Source organism: Pristiophorus japonicus, chromosome 20 (assembly GCF_044704955.1).
Source record: "Pristiophorus japonicus isolate sPriJap1 chromosome 20, sPriJap1.hap1, whole genome shotgun sequence".
NCBI lineage: Eukaryota > Metazoa > Chordata > Chondrichthyes > Pristiophoridae > Pristiophorus > Pristiophorus japonicus.
This window is the reverse complement of record NC_091996.1, coordinates 97,584,112-97,610,088: the sequence shown is the minus strand read 5'-3', so window position 1 is coordinate 97,610,088 and position 25,977 is coordinate 97,584,112. Positions and strand designations below refer to the sequence as shown.

Sequence of the window (25,977 nt, the reverse complement as noted above, 5' to 3'; positions counted from 1 at the left end):
GTGGCTCGGTGTCAAATTTTTAAACTCATAATACTCCTGTGAAGCGCCTTGGGACGTTTCACTACGTTTAAGGTGCTATATAAATACAAATTGTTGTAATCACAGCTGTGCGCACAAGGGGATCCCCATTAAATTCCGTTGAATTGGACTGTGTCGGAAAACCCAATGAGGAACCAGAGATTGCGAGATCTTTGAACGGAGTGTACTTTGGGGGATCCAGCAGCAAAAACCTTTGCTTCACAGCTGACTGCAAACATCAGGCCATTAATATGTCGGCAAATGGAGCAGCCAACTTATTCTCCAAAACCAGTATTACAAGAAGGTTTGTTCCAGAGGAGGCGCTGATAAAGAAAGATTTGCATTTCTATAGCGCCTTTCATGACCACTAGATGTCTCAAAGCACTTTGCAGCCAAATAAATATTTTTGGAGTGTAGTCACTGTTGTGATGTGGGAAACGCAGCAGCCAATTTGCGCACAGCAAGCTCCCACAAACAGCAATGTGATAATGACCAGATAATGTTTTATCGATGTTGATTGAGGGATAAATATTGACCCCAGGAATAACCCCCCTGCTCTTCTTCGAAATAGTAGCCATGGGATCTTCTACATCGACAGTGCGGCACTCCCTCAGTACTGCACTGGAAGTTTCAGCCTAGAATTTGTGCTCGGGTCTCTGGACTTGAACCCATCACCTTCTGACTCGGAGGAGAATACTACCTGCTGAGCCATGGGTGAACGGTATGCTCAGGGAGTGGGTGGAATGGTGGGTTAGGCACTGTTCTTTCACTTCTGGGAGCTGGGTTCAAAGCCAAACTAGGTCAATGAAGCGAGTGCCTTCTCTTGTTGCCAGCGGTAAGGGTCCCAAGTGACATTAGGTTGGGGGCCATGCCAATGTCCCCATATCCCAATGGCAATGGGCTCAAGGCACAAAATTGTGCAGCTCCAATCTCACCTTAGAAAGGATATACTGGCCTTGGAGAGAGGCCAGCGTAACTTTACCAGAATGATTCCTGGATGCCAAGGATTAAATTAAGGGAGATTATACAAATTAGAGTTGTATTCCCTGGAATTTAGAAGGATAAGGGGTGATTTGATCAACCTTTTCAAGATATTAAGGAGAACTGATAGGGTGGATAAACTATTTCTGCTGGTTGGGAAGTCTAAGACTAGGGGGAATGTTCTGAAAATTACAGTCTGACCTTTAAGGAGTGGAGTTAGGAAACACTTCTACACGTAAAGGGCGGTAGAAGTTTGGAACTCTCTTCCTCAAACAGCAATTGATGCAGGTTCAATTGTCAATTTTAAATCTGAGATTGGTAGATTTTTGTTAACCAACGTTATTAAAGGATATGGGGCCAAGTCGGGTATATGGAGTTAGGTCGCAGGTCAGCCATGATCTCACTGAATGATGGAACAGGCTCAAGGGGTGAAACGGCCTCCTCCTATTCCTAGCTCATTCAGTAGGCCACAGGAGGCTACTGTGGAGAATGTCAAGATACTGCTCTGGTGGAGATGGGGTTAGGGTTGAGGGACATTATTGGGGCAGAGTAGAGGGAGCTTTACTGTGCATCCAATCGTGTTGCACGTGCGTCTGGAGTGTTCGATATCAATGGGTGTCTTGGGACATAGGAACTACTAGACAAAAACAGACTAAAGTCTATCTAGTTCGCCTTCTACCATCCTGGTTGTCGCATATGACGATAATGGACTAATCATGGTAATCAATCTATAATCAATCTATCATTTAGTCTACAACAGAACCAGACATGAGGTGAGGAAAACCACCAGTGGTGGAAAACTTTAGGAAGCACAGGTCTAAAGTCGCCTGTCGCCTCCCCCACCCCCCCTACACTCACTGCATACCATGTCTCAAATAACTCTCAGACTGTATCCAAAAATATTATTTTTTGAAATAAATATATCTAACTTATATTTGAATGGATCAATATTAATTGCTTCCACCATCTCCCTAGGGAGCTTGGTCCATAGACTGGCCACTCGCTAGCTGGAATACTGCTCCGCAGATTAATTTTGAATTTATCCCCTTCAAACACAGGCCATTTCCCTCTGGTTCTACTGTTCCGGACAAGGTGAAATAAGCTCGTTGAGATCTAGATTATCCAGTGCCTTTAGAATCCTAAAACAGCAATCACAATACCTCCTAACCTCTGTTCCGTGAGAACATGGCCAATTCACATAAACATTCCTCAGTGGCTCAGTGGGCAGCACCCTTGCCTCGGAGTCAGAAGGTCATTGGAGTGTGACTTGAACCAGAGACTTGAGCACAAAAATCCAGGCTGACACTCCACTCCCAGTGCGGTGCTGAGGGAGCGCTGCACTGTCAGGTGAGACATCAAACCGAGGCCCCATCTGCTCTCAGCTGGACGTAAAAGATTCCATGGCACTATTTCGAAGCAGAGCAGGGGAGTTCTTCCCTGGTGTCCCAGGGCCAATATTAATTCCTCAATCAACATCATTATAGCAGATTATTTGGTCATTATCACATTGCTTTGGTGGGAGCTTGCTGTGCTCAAATTGGTTGCCGCGTTTCCCACAACAGTAACCACACTTTAAAAGTACTTCATTGGCTGTAAAGCGCTTTGGGACGTCCGGTGGTTGTGAAAGGCGCTATATAAATGCAAGTCTGTCTTCCTTCCTTTCATAACCCAATCCCTCTTGTCTGCTGAAGCTTTCCGATGCCTGAAATGCTCCAATTCCCAACGAGGGAATCCGTCACTCGAGCACAAATCGCAACAAGGACACATGGCACAGCACCCAAGGATCTTACAACACAACGATCGGCAAGCGGACTTATTTCAACAAGGCCTCGACTTTAAAATCCTCACCAGTGTATTCACATCACGGTCATAGCCCCCCCCCCCCTCCCTCCCCATCTCTATAACCTCCTGCAGCCCTACAACCCTTCCCCCCTCCCCACCCCAAGATCTCTGCCCGCCTCCAATTCTGCCCTCTATCGCATTGCCGATTTTAATCGCTCCACCATCAGCGGCCTTCAGCTGCCTGGGCCCCATGCTCGGGAACTCCCTCCCTCCCTAAACCTCTCTCTCCTCCTTAAAAACCACCTCTTTGACCCAGCATTTGGTCACTGGTCCTAATGCCTCTTTAGGTGGCTTGGGGAGTCAAATATTCTTCTGATTACGCTCCCGCGAAGTGCCTTGGGATATGTGACTACATTAAAGGCGCTCTGTAAATGTGAGTTGTTGTTGTACGGCCTTGTCTCGAGGCCAATGACCTACCTCTGCTCCATTTAGATCAGTGGCCAGAGACAGCCCGTTCCCAGCGAGAGGAGAGGGGTGGTGTGCCGGCCAAGAGCCTCACATCACAGTGGCACTTGTAACATCCAGGGCTATATAATTGTTTCAATGAAGAGCGACTTTATGAAATGATCCTTTATTCTAAAAATGATTGGATACAGTTGTGTAAATTGGGACAGTTTGCATGGCGATCCGACTTGTGGGAGCACCTGCCCCCCCGAAGCTCTGGTTGCTGTATCCCCACTGTGTCAGTATTTACATAGGTTTGCGTCTCTTCCGATGTGCCGATGCCTCCACGCACATCACATACCCCGCCCCGCCCGACATACCCCGCCAGAGGCCGGCGGGACTTGCGGCATCCTCCTCAATGCAGGCTGCTTGAAACGCCTTCCGTTCGACACCTCCCGCCGGGCGTGAAGAGAAGCCCCACCCCACACCCCCCTCCCCCCCCCACCCCGCGAAGGGTCAGAGCAGGGCTGGCATTTGCTCTGCAACATCGAGCCTCGTCGCCACCTTTTCAGCTTCCGGCAAGACTTGGGTCTGAGGCCAAACACCGTCCCCCGCCCCCGCCGTGACTCACCCATCGCGTTTCCTCGGGTTTAATACTTCCCCACCCACCCCCACCAGTTTATGGGGGAAGAGCAGGAGCCGCGAGAGAGGGAGAGAGAGAGAGAGAGAGTGAGCCAGCGACGGGTCTCATTTGGGCGCGTGCTGCTGCAAGGTGCTGCTGTTGGACTGAGCCTTGCTGTCCGAGGCCGACGGAAGGGACACCACAATGTATTTCTGGGCGTTCCCGGTCACTGTGCTACTGGGTGCGGTCTGGGAGGTGGAGACCAGCTTGACGATGGGTTGAATGCTGGGCACTGTGGTGGTGACGGGAGATGTGCTGCCGGTTCCACACGGCGTGGTCCTCAGCGTGATCACCTGACGGAAAAGGAACAGGAGAAGCGTTACCACCTTCTGACTGCATTCCCCTTCCCTGGTGACCCTCCGCAGCAATGCAACTCGGCTGAAATGGACTTCAGCTCAAACAATCTATTCCCCCCTCCCCCAACTTGTCTCTTGCTCCTTCCCCACACACACAATTTACAGAACAGAAACAGGCCATTCTGTGCCAGTACATAAAATATAAGAATTAGGAGCAGGAGTCGGCCATTCGGCCCCTCGAGCCTGCTCCGCCATTCAATGAGATCATGGCTGATCTTTGACCTCAACTCCACTTTCCTGCACTATCCCCATATCCTGCGATTCCCCCTAGAGTCAAAACATCTTTATATTCAACGACTGAGCCTCTGGGGCACAGAATTCCAAAGATTCACCACCCTCTGAGTGAAGAAATTCCTCATCTCAGTCCTAAATGGCCGCCCCCTTATCCTGAGACTGTGACCCCTGGTTCTAGCCTCCCCAGCCCGGGGGGAAACAACCTCCCTGCATCTACCCTGTCAATCCCCCTCTAAGAATTTTATATGTTTCAATGAGATTAAAGGGTTACGGAAATAAGGCAGGGCAGGATAGATGGAATTAAAATACAGATCAACCAGGATCTGATTGAACGGCAGAACAGGCTCGAGGGGCTGAGTGGCCTCCTCCGGTTCTCATATCCCTCCATGGCCTCGCCCATCCCTATCTTGCTAACCTCCTCCAACCCTCCGAGATCTCTGCACTCCTCCAAATCCAGTCTCTTGTCCTTCCAAGGTTTTCATCAGTGGCCGTGCCTTCAGGTGCCTGGGCCCCAAGCTCTAGAATTCTCACCCTAAACCTCTCCGCCTTGCTCTCTCCTCCTTTAAGACGCGCCTCAAGACCGACCACGCACTGACCCCTCCCCCGTCCCAATATCTCCTTATGTGGCCCGGCACCAAATGTTGTTTGATAATCGCTCCTTGGGACGTTTTACTGTGTTGAAGGCGCTATATAGATGCAAGTTGTCAAAGACAAGATTGGACACTGAGCCACACGAGGAGATAGTCGGACAGGCGACCAAAAAGCTTGGTCAAAGAGGCTGGTTTTAAGGAGCGGCTTGCAGGAGGAGACTGCAGATGGAGTGAAGGTACAGATGGAATTGAATTGAATGGCGGGATGGGCTCGAGGGACTGAGTGGCCTCCTCCTGCTGCCATGACGCTCACCTGTTGCGTGCTGGAGGAGCCAGAGCTCGAAGACATCACGATATAGTTGGTTGGAGACGGAGACGACTGGGTGGGGGTCGACGGGCGCGTGAGCAGCGTCTGCATGGGCAGCGTGATGGAGCTGGGGACCTTGAAGATGCTGGAGGTAGTGGTGGGTTGAGACGATTGCGGGCTCTGGGAGATGGTCAGCGTGGGTCGAGGCTGCAACACAAAGCACAGGCGGGCATGGAGTGAACGCACGCAATAGTGTCAGACGTGTCCCGGGCTCCGTAAAACAAAATCCTATATAATCCGACAGGTCCGATAATTCCCGTTCTCTCCAACCTACCACCAAAGGCAGGACCTTCGATCGACTTCATCCTTCGGCCATGTTGCATCCTTCCTCATTAGAGGGAGCGCCGCACTGTCGGAGGGGCAGTGCTGAGGGAGTGCCGCACTGTCGGAGGGGCAGTGCTGAGGGAGCGCCGCACTGTCGGAGGGGCAGTGCTGAGGGAGCGCCGTACTGTCGGAGGGGCAGTGCTGAGGGAGCCCTGTACTGTCGGAGGTGCAGTGCTGAGGGAGCCCTGTACTGTCGGAGGGGCAGTACTGAGGGAGTGCCGCACTGTCGGAGGGGCAGTACTGAGGGAGCCCTGTACTGTCAGAGGGGCAGTGCTGAGGGAGCCCTGTACTGTCGGAGGGGCAGTACTGAGGGAGTGCCGCACTGTCGGTGGGGCAGTACTGAGGGAGCCCTGTACTGTCGGAGGGGCAGTACTGAGGGAGCGCCGCACTGTCGGAGGGGCAGTACTGAGGGAGCGCCGCACTGTCAGAGGGGCAGGACTGAGGGAGCGCCGCACTGTCAGAGGGGCAGGACTGAGGGAGCACCGTACTGTCAGAGGGGCAGGACTGAGGGAGCACCGCACTGTCGGAGGGGCAGTACTGAGGGAGCGTCGCACTGTCGGAGGGGCAGGACTGAGGGAGTATCGCACTGCCCTCTTAGGTAGACGTAAAAGATCCTGCGGCCCCTGTTTTGAAGAAGAGCAGGGGAGTTATCCCCGGTGTCCTGGCCAATATTACAACAGTGACTACACTTCCAAAGTACTTCATTGGCTGTGACGTGCTTTGGGATGTACTGAAAGGCGGTGTAAATGCAAGCCTTTCTTTCTCTGGAATCGCTTTGGGTGAATGTGCAACACACAGTGCTGTTGGCAACGCACGGGTCATAATCGCAGCAATCAGGGTGAGGCAGGATGGCTTCGACTGGGAAATACAAACAGTAAATGCTGGAAATACCCAGCAGGTCAGGCAGTATCTATGGAGAGAGAAACAGAGTTAACGTTTCACGTCGATGACCTTTCATCAGATAAAAGAAGTAGTTAGAGATGTAACAGGTTTTAAGTGAGTGTAGGGGCAGGGAAAGGAGACGAAAGAACAAAAGGGAAGGTCTGTGATAGGGTGGAGGGCCTCTGACATCTCACCCGTGGTTGTTCCTTATTTATGAATAGAAGGGGTAACGTTTGCAAGGCCACTGATTCCAATGTAGGCACTTTTTAGAAGGGAGTGCAGGTGAAAGAAAGGACTATTACATCACAGGGCTTATTCTGCAACTCAACAACGTGCAGTTATAAGAACATAAGTGTTATATATGTAGACTTGTATTTACTCTGTACAGCCACCAAAAGGCTCTCCCATAATCCCTTGGGAGCACAGGTATTTAAGGAAGCTTCACAGGTTATAGAGACACTCTGGAGACCTGCAATAAAAGACTAAGGTCACACTTTACTTTGAGCTCAGAGTGTTCAGTCTGACTCTTTTTCCATACACAACAATAAGAACATAAGAAATAGGAGCAGGAGTAGGCCATACAGCCCCTCGAGCCTACTCCGCATTTAATACGATCATGGCTGATCCGATCATGGACTCAGCTCCACTTCCCTGCCCGCCCCCTTAATCCCTTATCGGTTAAGAAACTGTCTATCTCTGTCTTAAATTTATTCAATGTCCCGGCTTCCACAGCTCTCTGAGGCAGCGCATTCCACAGATTTACAACCCTCTGAGAGAAGAAATTCCTCCTCATCTCAGTTTTAAATGGGCGGCCCCTTATTCTAAGATTATGCCCCCTAGTTCTAGTCTTCCCCATCAGTGGAAACATCCTCACTGCATCTATATATAACGCCTTTAACGTGGTAAAACGTTCAAAAGCGCTTCACGAGAATGTTTAACAAAATTTGACACAGAGTCACACAAGGAGAAATTAGGGCAGATGAGCAAAAGCTTGGTCAAAGAGGTAAGTTTTAAGGAGTGTCTTAAAGGAGAGAGAGAGGTAGAGAGGTTTAGGGAGGGAGTTCCAGAGCTTGGGGACCAGGCAACAGAAGGCACGGCCACCGATGGTGGAGCGATGGAAATCGGGGGGAACGGGCAAGAGGCCAGAATTAGAGGAGCGCAGATATCTCGGGGGGGTTGTGGGTCTGGAGGAGATTAGAGATAGGGAGGGGCGAGGGCCATGGAGGGATTTGAAAACGAGGACGAGAATTTATTTATTTTTTTAATTGAGGCGTTGCCGGACCGGGAGCCAATGTAGGTCAGCGAGCACAGGGGGTGATGGGTGAGTGGGACTGGGTGCGAGTTAGGACACGGAGCAGTGAGCACAGGGGGTGATGGGTGAGTGGGACTGGGTGTGAGTTAGGACACGGGGCAGCGAGCACAGGGGGTGATGGGCGAGCGGGACTGGGTGCGAGTTAGGACACGGGGCAGCGAGCACAGGGGGTGATGGGTGAGTGGGACTCGGTGCGAGTTAGGACACGGGGCAGCGAGCACAGGGGGTGATGGGTGAGTGGGACTGGGTGCGAGTTATGACACGGGGCAGCGAGCACAGGGGGTGATGGGTGAGCGGGACTGGGTGCGAGTTAGGACACGGGGCAGCGAGCACAGGGGGTGATGGGTGAGCGGGACTCGGTGCGAGTTAGGACACGGGGCAGCGAGCACAGGGGGTGATGGGTGAGTGGGACTCGGCACGAGTTAGGATACGGGGCAGCGAGCACAGGGGGTGATGGGTGAGTGGGACTCGGCACGAGTTAGGACACGGGGCAGTGAGCACAGGGGGTGATGGGAGAGTGGGACTCGGTGCGAGTTAGGACACGGGGCAACAAGCACAGGGGGTGATGGGTGAGTGGGACTCGGTGCGAGTTAGGACATGGGTCAGTGAGCACAGGGGGTGATGGGTGAGCGGGACTCGGCACGAGTTAGGACACGGGGCAGCGAGCACAGGGGGTGATGGGTGAGTGGGACTCGGTGTGAGTTAGGACACGGGGCAGTGTGCACACAGGGTGATGGGGGGGTGCTGGGGCAGTGTTTGGTAGCGATTGTGAGCAGGAACCCTGGGAAATACCACCATCGGGGGACACAGACCAACTGTAGTGCTGCTGCCTCGGACATAAACACGTCATCTACACAACTCAGCTCCCCATCTCCAGCTTACGTAGACACAGGCCACTCGGCACAACGGGTCTGTGCCGGGGTTTATGCTCCACACCAGCCCCCTCCCACCCGCTTCATCTCACCCCATCGCCATACGAACAATGACGGACAGGCAGAACACTGCACTTAGCTAAGTTATACATTGTTGTCCAGTCTTGAGCCCAGTCTCCCAACACATTAAGATCTGCCTGAAGCAGGTGAGCATCATGTACAGTTCGAAGACGCAGATCTTGGTATCATCCGCAAATTGTGCTGCCAACCCCTGAATCCAGATCATCAATAAAAATACTGTTGTAAAAAGCAACGGTCCCAACACTGATCCCTGCGGGACAGCAATCCAATCAGATCGGTCTCCAATCAGATCCAAATCCATCTGTAACTGCTCTTTGCCTGCGTCCTGCCAGCAAGTTCCAAATCCAACTCAATATATTTCCAATACCAGAGGCTCCGATCTTATAGAAAAGCCTCTTATGCATACCTTGTCAAAAGCTTTTTGGAAATCTAAGCAGACATATCCTATTCCTTTCTCCCTCGTGTTTATCCAGCCTCCCCTTAAATGCATCGATACTATTCGCTTCAACCCCTCCCTGTGGCAACGAGTTCCACATTCTCAACGCTCTCTAGAAAAAGACATTTCTCCTGAACTCCCTGTTGGATTTATCAGTCACTATCTTATATCGATGGCCTATAGTTTTGGTCTCTCCCACAAGTGGAAATATCTTCTTTACGTCTACCCTATCGAACCCCCTCCATCAGGTCAGCCCTCGGCCTGCTCTGCCCCAAGCCTGTTTGGGTTGCCAGACATGAGCAGCACTGAGCGACTAGGCACGGACTGGCAGGGGTATTTTTTCCCCCACAATGTAGAACGTTGTTGAGAAGTGTAGGTGACAGGGCGGGCAATGTAGCTCAGCGTATTGTGGTTAAAGGAGGAATTACCTCGAGACTGTAGGAGGAAGAACAAATTATTGCACAAAGACTTTCCCGTTGCTCAGAAAGGCTGGCTACTCCCATAAGCAACGTTCTGTTATACTTGTCTCGAACCTTGGTGGGATTACGCTTGGAGCACCGTGCACAGTTCTGGTCTCCGTATCACAAAAAGGATATAGAGGCACTGGGGAAGGTGCAGATACGATTATCATCATCATCATAGGCAGTCCCTCAGAATCGAGGAAGACTTGCTTCCACTCTTAACATAAGTCCTTAGGTGGCTGAACAGTCCAATACGGGAACCACAGTCCCTGTCACAGGTGGGACAGATAGTCGTTGAGGGAAGGGGAGGGTGGGACTGGTTTGCCGCACGCTCCTTCCGCTGCCTGCGCTTGGTTTCTGCACGCTCTCGGCGACAAGACTCGAGGTGCTCAGCGCCCTCCCGGATGCACTTCCTCCACTTAGGGCAGTCTTTGGCCAGGGACTCCCAGGTGTCGGTGGGGATGTTGCACTTTATCAGGGAGGCTTTGAGGGTGTCCTTGTAACGTTTCCTCTGCCCACCTTTGGCTCGTATGCCGTGAAGGAGTTCCGAGTACAGCGCTTGTTTTGGGAGTCTCGTGTCTGGCATGCAGACAATGTGGCCTGCCCAGCGGAGCTGGTCGAGTGTGGTCAGTGCTTCGATGCTGGGTATGTTGGCCTGGTCGAGGACACTAACGTTGATGCGTCTGCCCTCCCAGGGGATTTGCAGGATCTTGCGGAGACATCGTTGGTGGTATTTCTCCAGCGACTTGATGTGTCTACTGTACATGGTCCATGTCTCTGAGCCATACAGGAGAGCGGGTATTACTACAGCCCTGTAGACCATGTGCTTGGTGGTGGATTTGAGGGTCTGGTCTTCGAACATGCTTTTCCTCAGGTGGCCGAAAGCTGCGCTGACGCACTGGAGGCGGTGTTGAATCTCGTCATCAATGTCTGTTCTTGTTAATAAGGTATGGGAAATGGTCCACGTTGTCCAGGGCCGCGCCGTGGATCTTGATGACTGGGGGGCAGTGCTGTGCGGCGAGGACAGGCTGGTGGAGGACCTTTGTCTTACGGATGTTTAGTGTAAGGCCCATGCTTTCGTACGCCTCCATAAATACGCGTACTGTAGCTCGACGACATTGGTCGGGGTGGTCTTGGACCTGGCCTGGAGACGGCGACGGTTGAACAGCTTCCCGCTGGTTCTGTAGTTTAGTTCCACTCCAGCGGGGAGCTTGTTGACTGTGAGGTAGAGCATGGTGGTGAGGAAGATTGAGAAGATTGAGAATGATAATTAACAAGGATGAGACCGGAAGTGAGAGGTTATTCCCATCAGGAAGGATGTAGAGGAACAAAGGGACATTGGAGTGCAGGTCCACAGGTCCCTGAAGGTAGCAGGACAGGTAGATAAGGTGGTTAAGAAGGCATACGGAATATTTGCCTTTATTAGCCGAGACATAGAATACAAGAGCAGGTGGGTTATGCTTGAACTGTATAAAACACTAGTTAGGCCACAGCTGGAGAACTGCGTGCAGTTCTGGTCACCACATTACAGGAAGGATGTGATTGCATTAGAGAGGACACAGAGATTTACCAGGATGTTGGCTGGACTGGAGAATTTTAGCTATGAGGAAAGATTGGATCGGCTGGGGTTGTTTTCTTTGGAACAGAGGAGGCTGAGGGGAGACCTGATTGAGGTGTATAAAATTATGAGGGGCCTGGATAGAGTGGATAGGACGGACCTGTTTCCCTTAGCAGAGGGGTCAACAACCAGGGGGCAGAGATTTAAAGTAATTGGGGGGAGGTTTAGAGGGGATTTGTGGGAAAATGTCTTCACCCAGAGGGTGGTGGGGGTCTGGAACTCACTGCCTGAAAGGGTGGTAGAGGCAGAAACCCTCACCTCATTTAAACAATACTTAGATGTGCAGTTGTAGAGAAAAGAGCCCCAGTCTATTCAGCCTTTCCTGATGGTTCCAACCTCTCCGTTCCAGTATCATTCTAGTCATTCTTTTTTGTGCCTTCTTCAGTGCCTCTATATCCTGTTTATAATACGGAGGCCAGAACTGTGCAGTGCTCCAAGTGTGGTCTAACCAGACCAGAGCTGTGCACAGTGCTCAAAGTGTGGTCTAACCAGACCAGAACTGTGCACAGAGCTCCAAGTGTGGTCTAACCAGACCAGAACTGTGCACAGTGCTCCAAGTGTGGTCTAACCAGACCAGAACTGTACACAGTGCTCCAAGTGTGGTCTAAACAGATCAGAACTGTGCACAGTGCTCCAAGTGTGGTCTAACCAGACCAGAACTGTACACAGTGCTCCAAATGTGATCTAACCAGACCAGAACTGTACACAGTGCTCCAAGTGTGGTCTAACCAGACCAGAACTGTGCACAGTGCTCCAAGTGTGGTCTAACCAAACCAGAACTGTGCACAGTGCTCCAAGTGTGGTCTAACTAGACCAGAACTGTGCACAGTGCTCCAAGTGTGGTCTAACCAGACCAGAACTATGCACAGTGCTCCAAGTGTGGTCTAACCAGACCAGAACTGTGCACGGTGCTCCAAGTGTGGTCTAACCAGACCAGAACTGTACACAGTGCTCCAAGTGTGGTCTAAACAGATCAGAACTGTGCACAGTGCTCCAACTGTGGTCTAACCAGACCAGAACTGTACACAGTGCTCCAAATGTGATCTAACCAGATCAGAACTGTACACAGTGCTCAAAGTGTGGTCTAAACAGATCAGAACTGTGCACAGTGCTCCAAGTGTGGTCTAACCAGACCAGAACTGTACACAGTGCTCCAAGTGTGATTTAACCAGACCAGAACTGTGCACAGTGCTCCAAGTGTGGTCTAACCCAGACCAGAACTGTGCACAGTGCTCCAAGTGTGGTCTAACCAGACCAGAACTGTGCACAGTGCTCCAAGTGTGATCTAACCCAGACCAGAACTGTGCACAGTGCTCCAAGTGTGGTCTAACCAGACCAGAGCTGTGCACAGTGCTCCAAGTGTGGTGTAACCAGACCAGAACTGTGCACAGTGCTCCAAGTGTGGTCTAACCAGACCAGAACTGTGCACAGTGCTCCAAGTGTGGTCTAACCAGACCAGAACTGTGCACAGTGCTCCAAGTGTGGTCTAACCAGACCAGAACTGTGCACAGTGCTCCAAGTGTGATCTAACCCAGACCAGAACTGTGCACAGTGCTCCAAGTGTGGTCTAACCAGACCAGAACTGTGCACAGTGCTCCAAGTGTGGTCTAACCAGACCAGAACTGTGCACAGTGCTCCAAGTGTGGTCTAACTAGACCAGAACTGTGCACAGTGCTCCAAGTGTGGTCTAACCAGACCAGAACTGTGCACAGTGCTCCAAGTGTGGTCTAACCAGACCAGAACTGTGCACAGTGCTCCAAGTGTGGTCTAACCAGACCAGAACTGTGCACAGTGCTCCAAGTGTGGTCTAACCCAGACCAGAACTGTGCACGGTGCTCCAAGTGTGGTCTAACCAGACCAGAACTGTGCACAGTGCTCCCAGTGTGGTGTAACTAGACCAGAACTGTACACAGTGCTCCAAGTGTGGTCTAACCAAGGTTCAATACAAGTTTAACACAAAGTCCCTGTTTTCCAATAGTGTCCCTTGTGCAAAGTCATTTAATGGCAATACTTTTGATCCCGGAAAGAAATTTTTTTTTGCTGTAAATTTGGAAGTTGGAGCATAAACGCTAGGGGTTGCTTACCTGCTGCGTGCTGGATGAACCGGAGGCTGAAGACATCATGATGAACTTGGTGGGGGATGGCGAGGGCTGGGTTGGCGTGGACGGGCGGGCAGAGACTAGGGTCTGCATGGGCAGTGTGATGGAGCTGGGCACTTTGATGATGCTGGGTGCCCTCGACGTCTGGGTGGTTTGTGGAGCCTGTGATATCGTGAGGGTAGGTCTGGGCTGCAACAAGAACATCGAGAGTCAAACGATTTCCTCACGCGGGATTAGACCAGCATTACCCACCCTCCTCTCCTGAAGATACTCGCGAAGTGCGGCACTCAAGAGGCGCTTGACATAAGAATTAGGAGCAGGAGTCGGCCATTCGGCCCCTCGAGCCTGCTCCGCCATTCAATGAGATCATGGCTGATCTTCTACCTGAACTCCACTTTCCTGCGCGATCCCCCTATCCTTGGATTCCCTTAATAATCAAAAAGTCCTGGGCCCAATATTTATCCCTCAACCAACATCACTGAAACAGATGATCTGGTCATTATCACATTGCTGCGTGTGGGAGCTTGCTGTGCGCAAATTGGCTGCTGTGTTCTCCCACATTACAACAGTGACTACACTCCAAAAGTACTTAATTGGCTGTAAAGCGCTTGGGGACATCCGGAGGTGATGACAGGCGTTATAGAAATACACGTCTTTCTTTCTCCCAAGACCAAACGCACTCGGACATTTCTGTCTGATTCTGCCTCTGCAAAGCGCCTCGGGACGTTTTTTTTTTTGGTTCGTGACGTTAAAAGGCGCTATATAAACGTACGCCGCTGTTGTTGTTCCTTACCTGTGTGATGGTCAGCGTGGTCCTGTTCACCTGCTGGGCCTGCATGGCAGCCTGGGCACGTGCCTTCACCACGTGGGTGCACAGCATGGGGCCCAGGTAGCCGTAGTCCGTTTTGTAGGACTCCTGGTTGTCGGGAGTGGAGCGGATTTTCGCTACGACTGGTGCACAATGTTTCTACAAATCCAAAATGTTTTAAAAAAACACACTATTTAAAAAATTGAAAGGGAAGAAGATTCAATAGCAACTTTCAAAGAGGGGATTGGATATACACTTGAGTAGACAATATTGTGCCTTGCCCATATTATGGGGGCAGAGCCAGCACAAGGCATGATGGGCCGAATGGCCTCCTTCTGCGTTGTAAGATTCTGCGTTTTTAACTCTTAACTTCTTTTTGAAATTAAGGCATAGGTGTACGATGGCACAGTGGTTTGGACCAATAGCCTCACAAGCTACTCACCACTCACCTTCGCAATTAGGGACAATTAGGGACGGCCACATCTCATGCACGAAAAAAAAGATTTAAGATAATTGGCACCAGAGGGGAGATGAAGCGAGATTATTTTTAGAAGAGAGTTGTTGTGATCGGGGACGCACTGAATAGGCAGGGGGGTGGGAGGGATGGAAGGAGATTCACTTCACAAAGGGAATGGATAAATACTTGAAAAGGAAAATAATTTGCCGGGCTGTGGGGGAAAAGAGCAGGGGGAGTGGGACTCTTTCAAAGAGCTGGCAAAGGGGCGATGGGTCGAACGGCCTGCTTCAGTGTTTTAAGATTCTAGGAACATGTGTACGTCATCATTCCGCGGGCAACCCCTCAGCCCGCCACAGGCCAAGTCCACCCTGGTTTCCTGCTTCACAATCACATCGTTTCATTGCTTGCACGGGTGACCTACCAGGAGTAAGCTTTGGACGTGGTCCGCTCCGATTTTGTCGATGTTGCTGACGACGGGTCCATCGAGAACAGCTCGGACACGCTCCCCTTCGATCTGAAGTCGCTGGATAATCAGAGTCTTGATCACCTGTTTGTCAAAGACACTTGGTTAAATCCACGAGTTGTGTGTCCAGGGATTTATACATTGACTCAACACGTCTGCAGTGTGCATCCTCTACAAGATGCACAGCAGCAACATTTCCCTGGATGAATGCAGCTCCAACAACACTCGAGAAGCTCGACACCATCCAGGACACGCTACCCACCACCTTCAACACTCACTCCCTCCACCACCTTCAACACTCACTCCCTCCACCACCTTCAACACTCACTCCCTCCACCACCTTCAACACTCACTCCCTCCACCACCTTCAACACTCACTCCCTCCACCACCTTCAACACTCACTCCCTCCACCACCGGCGCACCGTGGCTGCAGTGTGTACCATCTACAAGATGCACTGCAGCAACTCGCCAAGGCTTCTTCAACAGCACCTCCCAAACCCGCGACCTCTACCACCTAGAAGGACAAGGGCAGCAGGCGCATGGGAACACCACCACCTCCACGTTCCCCTCCCAGTCACACACCATCCCGACTGGGAAATATATCGGCCGTTCCTTCATCGTCGCTGGGTCACAATCCTGGAACTCCCTCCCGAACAGCACTGTGGGAGCACCTTCACCACACGGACTGCAGCGGTTCAAGAAGGGGGCTCACCACCACCTTCTCGAGGGGCAATTAGGGATGGGCAATAAATGCCGGCCTTGCCAGCGACGCCCACATCCCGGGAATGGATTTTGTTTAAAACACAGGGGCCGAATCTGACATTTTAAGCCAATTATACATTCGGCTGAAAATAGGAGAGGTATCAAAAACCCAAATAACTTCAGATTTACAAACTGGAATATAAAAACTTGCACTTTCTGAGCACGTTGCCTCATCTCAAAGTGTTCACACCGCGAGCTACTTCTGAAGCAAGGTGGTTTATGGAGGCTATTAAACTTTCAATAGACCAGGACAGTTAGTGTCAGACACGAGTCTGTACAGCCCGACACGAGTCAGGGTTTTCACAAACCAAGTAATTATGTTCCCCAGACTCTGCGTTAACTTTACTTACGCAAGATGCGTTATTACTTTTATAGGACACTTACATCGTGGCCCAGTTCAGCCAATCCGGCAATGCAGCCATACCGAGTTGTCCAGGGAGTCTTGTCGTCCAGCCAACTCTGAAAGCGTAACAAAGAGCGAGGCCAAGTTATATGCAGAGGGCTGAATGCACCAGCCACCAAAGGAATTCCTCCAGGGAGCAGATCCATTGACAATAATCTCGCGCTGGCTTATCCCGAGTGCAGGGTGGTATGGAGTCATTCACAAACCAGGAATCAGTCTGGTGAACCTTCGTTGCACTCCCTCTGTGGCAAGTATATCCTTCCTTAGCTAAGTCAGCTGTGGCTCAGTGGGTCGCATACTCTTGCCTCTGAGGTTGTGGATTCAAGTCCCACTCCAGGGGCTTGAGCACAAAAATAATCAAGGCTGACACTCCAGCACAGTACCGAGGGAGCGCCGCACCGTCGGAGGGGGCAGTGCTGAGGGAGTGTCGTGCTGTCGGAGGGGCATTACTGAGGGAGCGCCACACTGTCGGAGGGGCAGTACTGAGGGAGCGCCACACTGTCGGAGGGGCAGTGTCGGAGGGGCAGTACTGAGGGAGCGCCACACTGTCGGAGGGGCAGTGTCGGAGGGGCATTACTGAGGGAGCGCCACACTGTCGGAGGAGGCAGTGCTGAGGGAGCGCTGCACTGTCGGAGGGGGCAGTGCTGAGGGAGCGTCGCAGTGTCGGAGGGGGCAGTGCTGAGGGAGCGCCGCACTGTCAGAGGGGGCAGTGCTGAGGGAGCGCCGCACCGTTGGAGGGGCAGTACTGAGGGAGCGCCGCACTGTCGGAGGGGCAGTACTGAGGGAGCGCCGCACTGTCGGAGGGGCAGTACTAAGGGAGCGCCGCACTGTCAGAAGGGCAGTACTGAGGGAACGCCGCACTGTCGGAGGGGCAGTACTGAGGGAGCGCCGCACTGTCGGAGATGCCGTCTTACGGAAGAGACGTTAAACCGAGGCCCCGTCTGCTCTCTCTGGTGAACGTAAAAGATCCCACGGCACTATTTCGAGGAAGAGCAGGGGAGTTCTCCCCGGTGTCCTGGAGCTGATATTTATCCCTCAATCAACATAACAAACACAGATGATCTGGGTCATTATCACATTGCTGTGTGTGGGAGCTTGCTGTGCGCAAATTGACGTTTCCCACATTACAACAGTGACTGCACTCCAAAAGTACTTCATTGGCTGCAAAGTGCTTTGAGACGTCCGGTGGTCGTGAATGGCGCTATATAAATGCAAGTCTTTCTGTCCTTAGGTAAGGTGAGCAGAACCGTGCACAGTGCCCCGGGAGCCTCCCTTACCTTGGTGAAGGTTTTGGTGATACGGGACTGGATGTTGTTTGTGGTGGTGCTGAAGTTCTTGCAGATCTGGGCCATGAGTCGTGCGGCGAAGTCCCGCAGAGCCCAGTGGTTGTCCACGTCTGGCCGCAAGCACAGCTGTCGGCTCACGATGCACGTTACCACGGCAGGGATCAGTTCGTGCAGCTGTGGGGTGGGGAAGGGAGGAGAGAGCATCGGAGACAATTCAAGGCACAATGTTTGGTGGAGAGAAGGTTTGATGTCCACCTCACTCCCATATCGCGGAGTTTTCTTTTCCAGATTTTTTTTTTTCTTTTTTTTGAACCCTCCTCCCTCTCTTTTCTCTGTTTCCCATGGCAGCTGGTAATTATTCCGTCATTCACCCCCCATCACAAGAAATAGGAGCAAGAGTCGGCCATTCGGCCCCTCGAGCCTGCTCCGCCATTTAATACGATCATGGCTGATCCGATCATGGACTCAGATTAGAGATAGTAAGGGGAAAAAGTCACTGGTGGTCGTAGTTTATAGGCCCCCAAATAATAACTTCACTAATCAAGGCAATAATCAAGGGAATAATGGAGGCATGTGAAAAAGGAACGGCAGTAATCATGGGGGATTTTAACTACATATCGATTGGTCAAATCAAATTGCACGGGGTAGCCTTGAGGAGGAATTCATAGAATGCATACGGGATGGTTTCTTAGAACAGTATGTTACAGAACCTACAAGGGAGCAAGCTATCTTAGATCTGGTCCTGTGTAATGAGACAGGAATAATAAACGATCTCCTAGTAAAAGATCCTCTCGGAATGAGTGATCACAGTATGGTTGAATTTGTAATACAGATTGAGGGTGAGGAAGTAGTATCTCAAACGAGCGTACTATGCTTAAACAAAGGGGACTACAGTGGGATGAGGGCAGAGTTGGCTAAAGTAGACTGGAAACACAGACTAAACGGTGGCACAATTGAGGAACAGTGGAGGACTTTTAAGGAGCTCTTTCATAGTGCTCAACAAAAATATAATCCAGTGAAAAAGAAGGGTGGTAAGAGAAGGGATAACCTGCCGTGGATAACCAAGGAAATAAAGGAGAGTATCAAATTAAAAACCAATGCGTATAAGGTGGCCAAGGTTAGTGGGAAACTAGAAGATTGGGAAAATTTTAAACGACAGCAAAGAATGACTAAGAAAGCAATAAAGGGAAGATAGATTATGAAAGTTGTTGGAGTGGATTTTCAAACATAGCAAAGCATGATGGGGTAAGCCACCACGAAATTAACTTTGTACCAAGAAGCCTATCTGCTGTCCCTGATATGAACACTGCAGCAACAAGTGACTCATGGCCAGGTGCAGGCCACTATTTCATAGAAAGCTTTGCAACAGAATAACTAACCACAAAAGAAGATAGAGAGGAAGGGCCCACAAACTCGCACCATGCTATCAGGTTTCACTAGGACTAAAATGTTGTATGTAAATGAATTGCGTTGCCATATGGATTGATTGGTTGTACGTAAATTAATTTAAATGATTGTATTCCGCTCCCTGTAAACTGCTTATAACCCCGTGGCACAAGGCACTCGGGGAGATCACGGGATCTCAACTCTTCTCCCAGAGCTCTGTTAGCAATTAAGTTGTCTCTCTTACCTTACCAGAGTCGATGTGAATTTATTTTCACTAACAAAAGTAAACTTGCGCAAAACATAAAAACAGATAGTAAAAGCTTTTACTGATATATAAAACGGAAAAGAGTGACTAAAGTAAATGTTGGTCCCTTAGAAGATGAGAAGGGGGATTTGAGAAGGGGGATTTAATAATGGGAAATGTGGAAATGGCTGAGACTTTAAACAATTATTTTGCTTCGGTCTTAACAGTGGAATAACACAAAAACCATGCCAAAAATTGCTGGTCATAGGAATGTAGGAAGGGAGGACCTTGAGACAATTACTATCACTAGGGGGGTAGTGCTGGACCGGCTAATGGGACTCAAGGTAGACAAGTCCCCTGGTCCTGATGAAATGCATCCCAGGGTATTAAAAGAGATGGCGGAAGTTATAGCAGATGCATTCGTTATAATCTACCAAAATTCTCTGGACTCTGGGGATGTACCAGCGGATTGGAAAGCAGCTAATGTAACGCCTCTGTTTAAAAAAGGGGGCAGACAAAAGGCAGGTAACTATAGGCCGGTTAGTTTAACATCTGTAGTGGGGAAAATGCTTGAAACTATCATTAAGGAAGAAATAGCGGGACATCTAGATAGGAATAGTGCAATCAAGCAGACGCAACATGGATTCATGAAGGGGAAATCATGTTTAACTAATTTACTGGAATTCTTTGAGGATATAACGAGCATGGTGGATAGAGGTGTACCGATGGATGTGGTGTATTTAGATTTCCAAAAGGCATTCGATAAGGTGCCACACAAAAGGTTACTGCAGAAGATAGAGGTACGCGGAGTCAGAGGAAATGTATTAGCATGGATAGAGAATTGGCTGGCGAACAGAAAGCAGAGAGTCGGGATAAATGGGTCCTTTTCCGGTTGGAAATCAGTGGTTAGTGGTGTGCCACAGGGATCGGTGCTGGGACCACAAATGTTTACAATATACATAGATGACCTGGAAGAGGGGACAGAGTGCAGTGTAACAAAATTTGCAGATGACACAAAGATTAGTGGGAAAGCGGGTTGTGTAGAGGACACAGAGAGGCTGCAAAGAGATTTAGATAGGTTAAGCGAATGGGCTAAGGTTTGGCAGATGGAATACAATGTCAGAAAATGTGAGGTCATCCACCTTGGGAAAAAAAAAAACAGTAAAAGGGAATATTATTTGAATGGGGAGAAATTACAACATGCTGCGGTGCAGAGGGACCTGGGGGTCCTTGTGTATGAAACTCTTTTGAGTTCAGGTGCAGCAGGTGATCAGGAAGGCGAATGGAATGTTGGCTTTCATTGCGAGAGGGATGGAGTACAAAAGCAGGGAGGTCCTGCTGCAACTGTATAGGGTATTGGTGAGGCTGCACCTGGAGTACTGCGTGAGTTTTGGTCACCTTACTTAAGGAAGGATATACTAGCTTTGGAGGGGGTGCAAAGACGATTCACTAGGCTGATTCCGGAGATGAGGGGGTTACCTTATGATGATAGATTGAGTAGACTGGGTCTTTACTCCTTGGAGTTCAGAAGGATGAGGGGTGATCTTATAGAAACATTTAAAATAATGAAAGGGATAGACAAGATAGAGGCAGAGAGTTTGTTTCCACTGGTCAGGGAGACTAGAACTAGGGGGCACAGCCTCAAAATACGGGGGAGCCAATTTAAAACCGATTTGAGAAGGAATTTCTTCTCCCAGAGGGTTGTGAATCTGTGGAATTCTCTGCCCAAGGAAGCAGTTGAGGCTAGCTCATTGAATGTACTCAAATCACAGATAGATAGATTTTTAACCAATAAGGGAATTAAGGGTTATGGGGAGCGGGCGGGTAAGTGGAGCTGAGTCCACGGCCAGATCAGCCATGATCTTATTGAATGGCGGAGCAGGCTCGAGGGGCTAGATGGCCTAATCCTGTTCCTAATTCTTATGTTCTTATGTTCCCTGCCCGCTCCCCATAACCCCTTATCCCCTTATCGGTTAAGAAACTGTCTATTTCTGTCTTAAATATATTCAATGTCCCAGCTTCCACAGCTCTCTGAGGCAGCGAATTCCACAGATTTACAACCTCAGAAGAAATTTCTCCTCATCTCAGTTTTAAATGGGCGGCCCCTTATTCTAAGATTATGCCCTCTAGTTCTAGTCTCCCCCATCAGTGGAAACATCCTCTCTGCATCCACCTTGTCAAGCCCCCTCATAATCTTATATGTTTCGATAAGATCACCTCCCATTCTTCTGAATTCGAAAGAGTAGAGGCCCAAAACTACTCAACCTTTCCTCATAAGTCAACCCCCTCATCCCCGGAATCAATCGAGTGAACCTTCTCTGAACTGCCTCCAAAGCAAGTATATCCTTTCGTAAATATGGAAACCAAAACTGCACACAGTACTCCAGGTGTGGCCTCACCAATGCCCTGTATAACTGTAGCAAGACGTCCCTGCTTTTATACTCCATCCCCCTTTGCAATAAAGGCCAAGATTCCTTTTGTCTCTTAAATCAGTCTTGCCTTCCACCCAGACCCCACTGGGCCCCAAGCTGTGGAACTCCCTCCCTAAACCTCTCTATCCTCCTTCAAGATGCTCCTTAAAACCGACCTCTTTGACCCAGCTTTCGGTCACCTGCGCTCACTTCTACTTATGCAACTTGGTGTCAGATTTTTTCGTCTGGTAAGGCACTGTATAAATACAAGTTGTTGTTGTTGTTGTATCAATGCGAGTCTGAGTTTCCGACACTCGAGCGAGTGCTGGAGGGAGCAACACTCACGTATTTCTCCAGGTAAAGTGTAGGATTGTCCATCAAGGCTTTCACCATCCGCATCAGGTAGATTAGGAGGGCCAGGTTATTCTGCACCACGTTCACACGGACCTGGGACACACAAGGAGGAGAATACTAAGGCACAGAAAGATCCCGGTCACCCGCTGCCCTAAACATCAGTCAATCGTAGGGACTGGGAGGGGCCAGTGAGCCTCCCAATCTGCTCCTTACCGTTGCCGAATTCCTAACACAACGGTATACTTTCAAAGCGTTTTACTGCTATTTTTCCTCGAGCGTCTTAACAGCCATTTTGGAGGGAGGGAGGCCACAGTGAAAAAGGGATGACAAAACAGTGCAGCACGGGAGGCCATTCGGTCCATCGATGTCTGCACCGGCTCTTTCGAAGAACAATCCTGTCAGTCCAATCCCCTCCCGCTCTTTGCCCATATCCCTGCCTTTTTTTCCTCCTTCAGGTATTTATCCAACTCCCTTTTGAAAGCCACGATTGAGTCTGCCTCCATCACCCTCTCAGGCCGTGCATTCCAGATCCTAACCACTCGCTGCGTAAAAACGTTTTCCCTCGTGTCGCCTTTGGTTCTTCTGCCAATCGCCTTAAATCTGTGTCCCTCTGGTTCCCGACCCTTCCACCAATGGGAACAGTTTCTCTCGATCTCCTCTGTCCAGACCCCTCATGATTTTGAGCACCTCGATCAAATCTCCTCGCAACCTTCCCTGCTCCGAGGAGAACAACCCCAGCTTCTCCAGTCTATCCCCGTAACTGAAGTCCCTCATCCCTGGAACCATTCTCGTCAATCTTTTCTGAGGCCTTCACATCCTTCCTAAAGTGCGGGGCCCAGAATTGGACACAATACTCCAGCTGGGGCCAAACCGGTGATTTACCTGGGTTTAGCATAACTTTTGTACTCTGTGCCTCTATTTATAAAGCTCAGGATCTCGTACGCTTTATTAACTGCTTTGTTAACCTGACCTGCCACCTGCAAAGATTTGTTCACAAACACCCCCAGGGTGTCGCTTCTTGCACCCCCTTTAAAAGTGCAGCACTCAGAATGTATTCTCGCTCTTCAATCTTCCGAGGAATATAGGAACAGGACAACGCCATTCAACCTGTTCCGCCATTCAATGAGATCAGGGCTGATCTGTGACCTAACTCCATCACCCGCCTTTGCCCCATATCCCTCAATACCTCTGGTTAACAACATTTTAAATCTGAGATTGATAGAGTCAACAATTGACCCAGCACCAATTGCCGTTTGCGGAGAGAGTTCCAAACTTCTACCATCCTTTGCGAGCATCACCTCGACTAAAGTGTTCAAAATTACGAGGGGTTTTGGTAAGTGTGATTTGGTTGGTCTTTCTATCGAGTTATGTACAGCGTTATATTGGGAGCTATTATATTTTCATTGTACTTTGTTCTTAAATTGTTCTCCCTAGAGCAGAGAAAGTCACGGGGAGATTTAATAGAGGTGAAACCCCTCGAGTTCAAAATTCTCATCCTTATTTTCAAATCCCTCCATGGCCCTCGCCCCTCCCTATCTCTGTAATCCCCTCCAGCCCCACAACCCCCCGAGATCTCTGCGCTCCTCTAATTCTGCCCTCCTGACCATCCCTGATTATAATCGCTCCACCATCGGTGGCCGTGCCTTCTGTTGCCTGGGCCCCAAGCTCTGGAACTCCCTCCCTAAACCTCTCCGCCTCTCTCTCCTCCTTCACGACGCTCCTTAAAACCCAACTCTGAACAAGCTTTTGGTCACCTGCGCTAATTTATACTTATAGAAACATAGAAAATAGGTGCAGGAGTAGGCCATTCGGCCCTTCTAGCCTGCACCGCCATTCAATGAGTTCATGGCTGAACATGCAACTTCAGTACCCCATTCCTGCTTTCTCGCCATACCCCTTGATTCCCCCCAGTAGTAAGGACTTCATCTAACTCCTTTTTGAATATATTTAGTGAATTGGCCTCAACAACTTTCTGTGGTAGAGAATTCCACAGGTTCACCACTCTCTGGGTGAAGAAGTTTCTCCTCATCTCGGTCCTAAATGGCTTACCCCTTATCCTTAGACTGTGACCCCTGGTTCTGGACTTCCCCAACATTGGGAACATTCTTCCTGCATCTAACCTGTCTAAACCCGTCAGAATTTTAAACGTTTCTATGAGGTTCCCTCTCATTCTTCTGAACTCCAGTGAATACAAGCCCAGTTGATCCAGTCTTTCTTGATATGTCAGTCCCGCCATCCCGGGAATCAGTCTGGTGAACCTTCGCTGCACTCCCTCAATAGCAAGAATGTCCTTCCTCAAGTTAGGAGACCAAAACTGTACACAATACTCCAGGTGTGGCCTCACCAAGGCCCTGTACAACTGTAGTAACACCTCCCTGCCCCTGTACTCAAATCCCCTCGCTATGAAGGCCAACATGCCATTTTCTTTCTTCACCGCCTGCTGTACCTGCATGCCAACCTTCAATGACTGATGTACCATGACACCCAGGTCTCGTTGCACCTCCCCTTTTCCTAATCTGTCACCATTCAGATAATAGTCTGTCTCTCTGTTTCAAATTTTCCATTTCACAACACTCCTGTGAAACACTTTGGGATATTTCACTATGTTAAAGGTGCTATATAAATATAGGGTGTTGTTGTGAGTTCCACAGTCTCACCGCTCTCTGGGTAAAGAAGTTGCTCCTGAATTCCCCGTTGGATTTATCAGTGACCTTCCTATATTGATGGCCCCTAGTTCTAGTCTCACTCGCTACTGGAAACATTTTCTCTACGTCTATCCTATCGAACCCTTTCATAATTTTAAAGGCCTCAATCAGCTCGCCCCTCACTCAGCCTTCTCTTCTCTAAAGAACCCCAGCCTGTCCAGTCTTTCCTGATAGGATAGCCTATAGTAAGCAGAGCAGTTTCTACCCAAAATAAAGGGAGTGCTCAACGACACTGTAACCATCAACTTTTGAAACGGACGTGAATGCAATTGGCTAATGGTGGCCTGTTTATTGGCCACATCATCGACTGCCCCCTTTTAAAGGTGGATGATGTATCAGTAAAAGTGACCATGAAGCTGTCGAATTGTCGCAAAAACCCCACTGGTTCACTGATGTCCCTTTGGGGAAAGAAACCTGCCGCCCTTACCCGGTCTGGGCCTATACGTGACTCCAGTCCTACACCAACCTGGTTGACTCTGAGCTGCCCTCTGAGAGTGGCCTGGCGAGCCACCTGGTTCTATCGAAGCCACTACCAGCGGTTCAAGAAGGTGGCTCACCACCATTTTCTCGGGCCGACTAGAGGTGGGCAATAAATTCCAGCCTTGCCAGCGATGCCAACATCCCGTGAGAAAAAGATCTCGATCAGATCACCAACCCCTCAGTCTGCTTGTTATATACGGGGCTAAAGTTGTACTGGGCGATTCGGATACACTGGAGCCTGTACAGGGAGAACAATGGTCTGGATCTTACCCCTTCCGATATGAAGGTGCTGAATCTGGGCAGCATTTGGTACAAGCCTGGGTCCGTGGCTATGCTCTGCAGCGCCTCCTGTTGGAAATAATGAGCAAAGAGGTCACCCTTGAGATTATGGCAAAAACAGAACAGACTTGTTTGTAAAACACAACATCGTTCTAATAAATGAAGAGATCTTACTGCTCTCTTGGCTTCACAGGATCCCACGCAGGCCTCGGTGATCTCCTTGTAATACAGCTGCTGCTCCACCGACAGTTCGTGCGTGGTCCGAGGCTTCAGTTTCATCACACCACCATCCAGCAGCGACTTCTTCTTATCTTTACCTGCGGAGGGGACAAACACTTAATACAGAGCACACACTATACACTACCTTTTGCCGGAGAGGGAGGGGGGGCGCGGAGAGAG

The 25,977-nt window shown here is 50.0% G+C and overlaps 1 protein-coding gene across 1 annotated transcript in view; it reads right to left on the bottom strand.

Annotated features, from left to right (window-relative positions):
• Positions 1–3,719: 3,719 nt before the first annotated feature.
• Positions 3,720–25,977, bottom strand: part of LOC139232843 (transcription initiation factor TFIID subunit 6-like) — a 23,129-nt gene continuing 871 nt past the window's right edge. Inside the window, exons 2-11 of the mRNA XM_070863335.1 lie at positions 25,753–25,895; positions 25,570–25,647; positions 22,106–22,207; positions 17,711–17,893; positions 16,415–16,489; positions 15,226–15,351; positions 14,333–14,506; positions 13,525–13,728; positions 5,401–5,601; positions 3,720–4,200 (exon numbers count right to left, since the gene is read on the bottom strand). Coding sequence (XP_070719436.1) covers positions 3,973–4,200; positions 5,401–5,601; positions 13,525–13,728; positions 14,333–14,506; positions 15,226–15,351; positions 16,415–16,489; positions 17,711–17,893; positions 22,106–22,207; positions 25,570–25,647; positions 25,753–25,895 — 1,514 coding nt within the window. The 3' untranslated portion in view covers positions 3,720–3,972. The remainder of the gene's footprint in view (positions 4,201–5,400; positions 5,602–13,524; positions 13,729–14,332; positions 14,507–15,225; positions 15,352–16,414; positions 16,490–17,710; positions 17,894–22,105; positions 22,208–25,569; positions 25,648–25,752; positions 25,896–25,977) is intronic.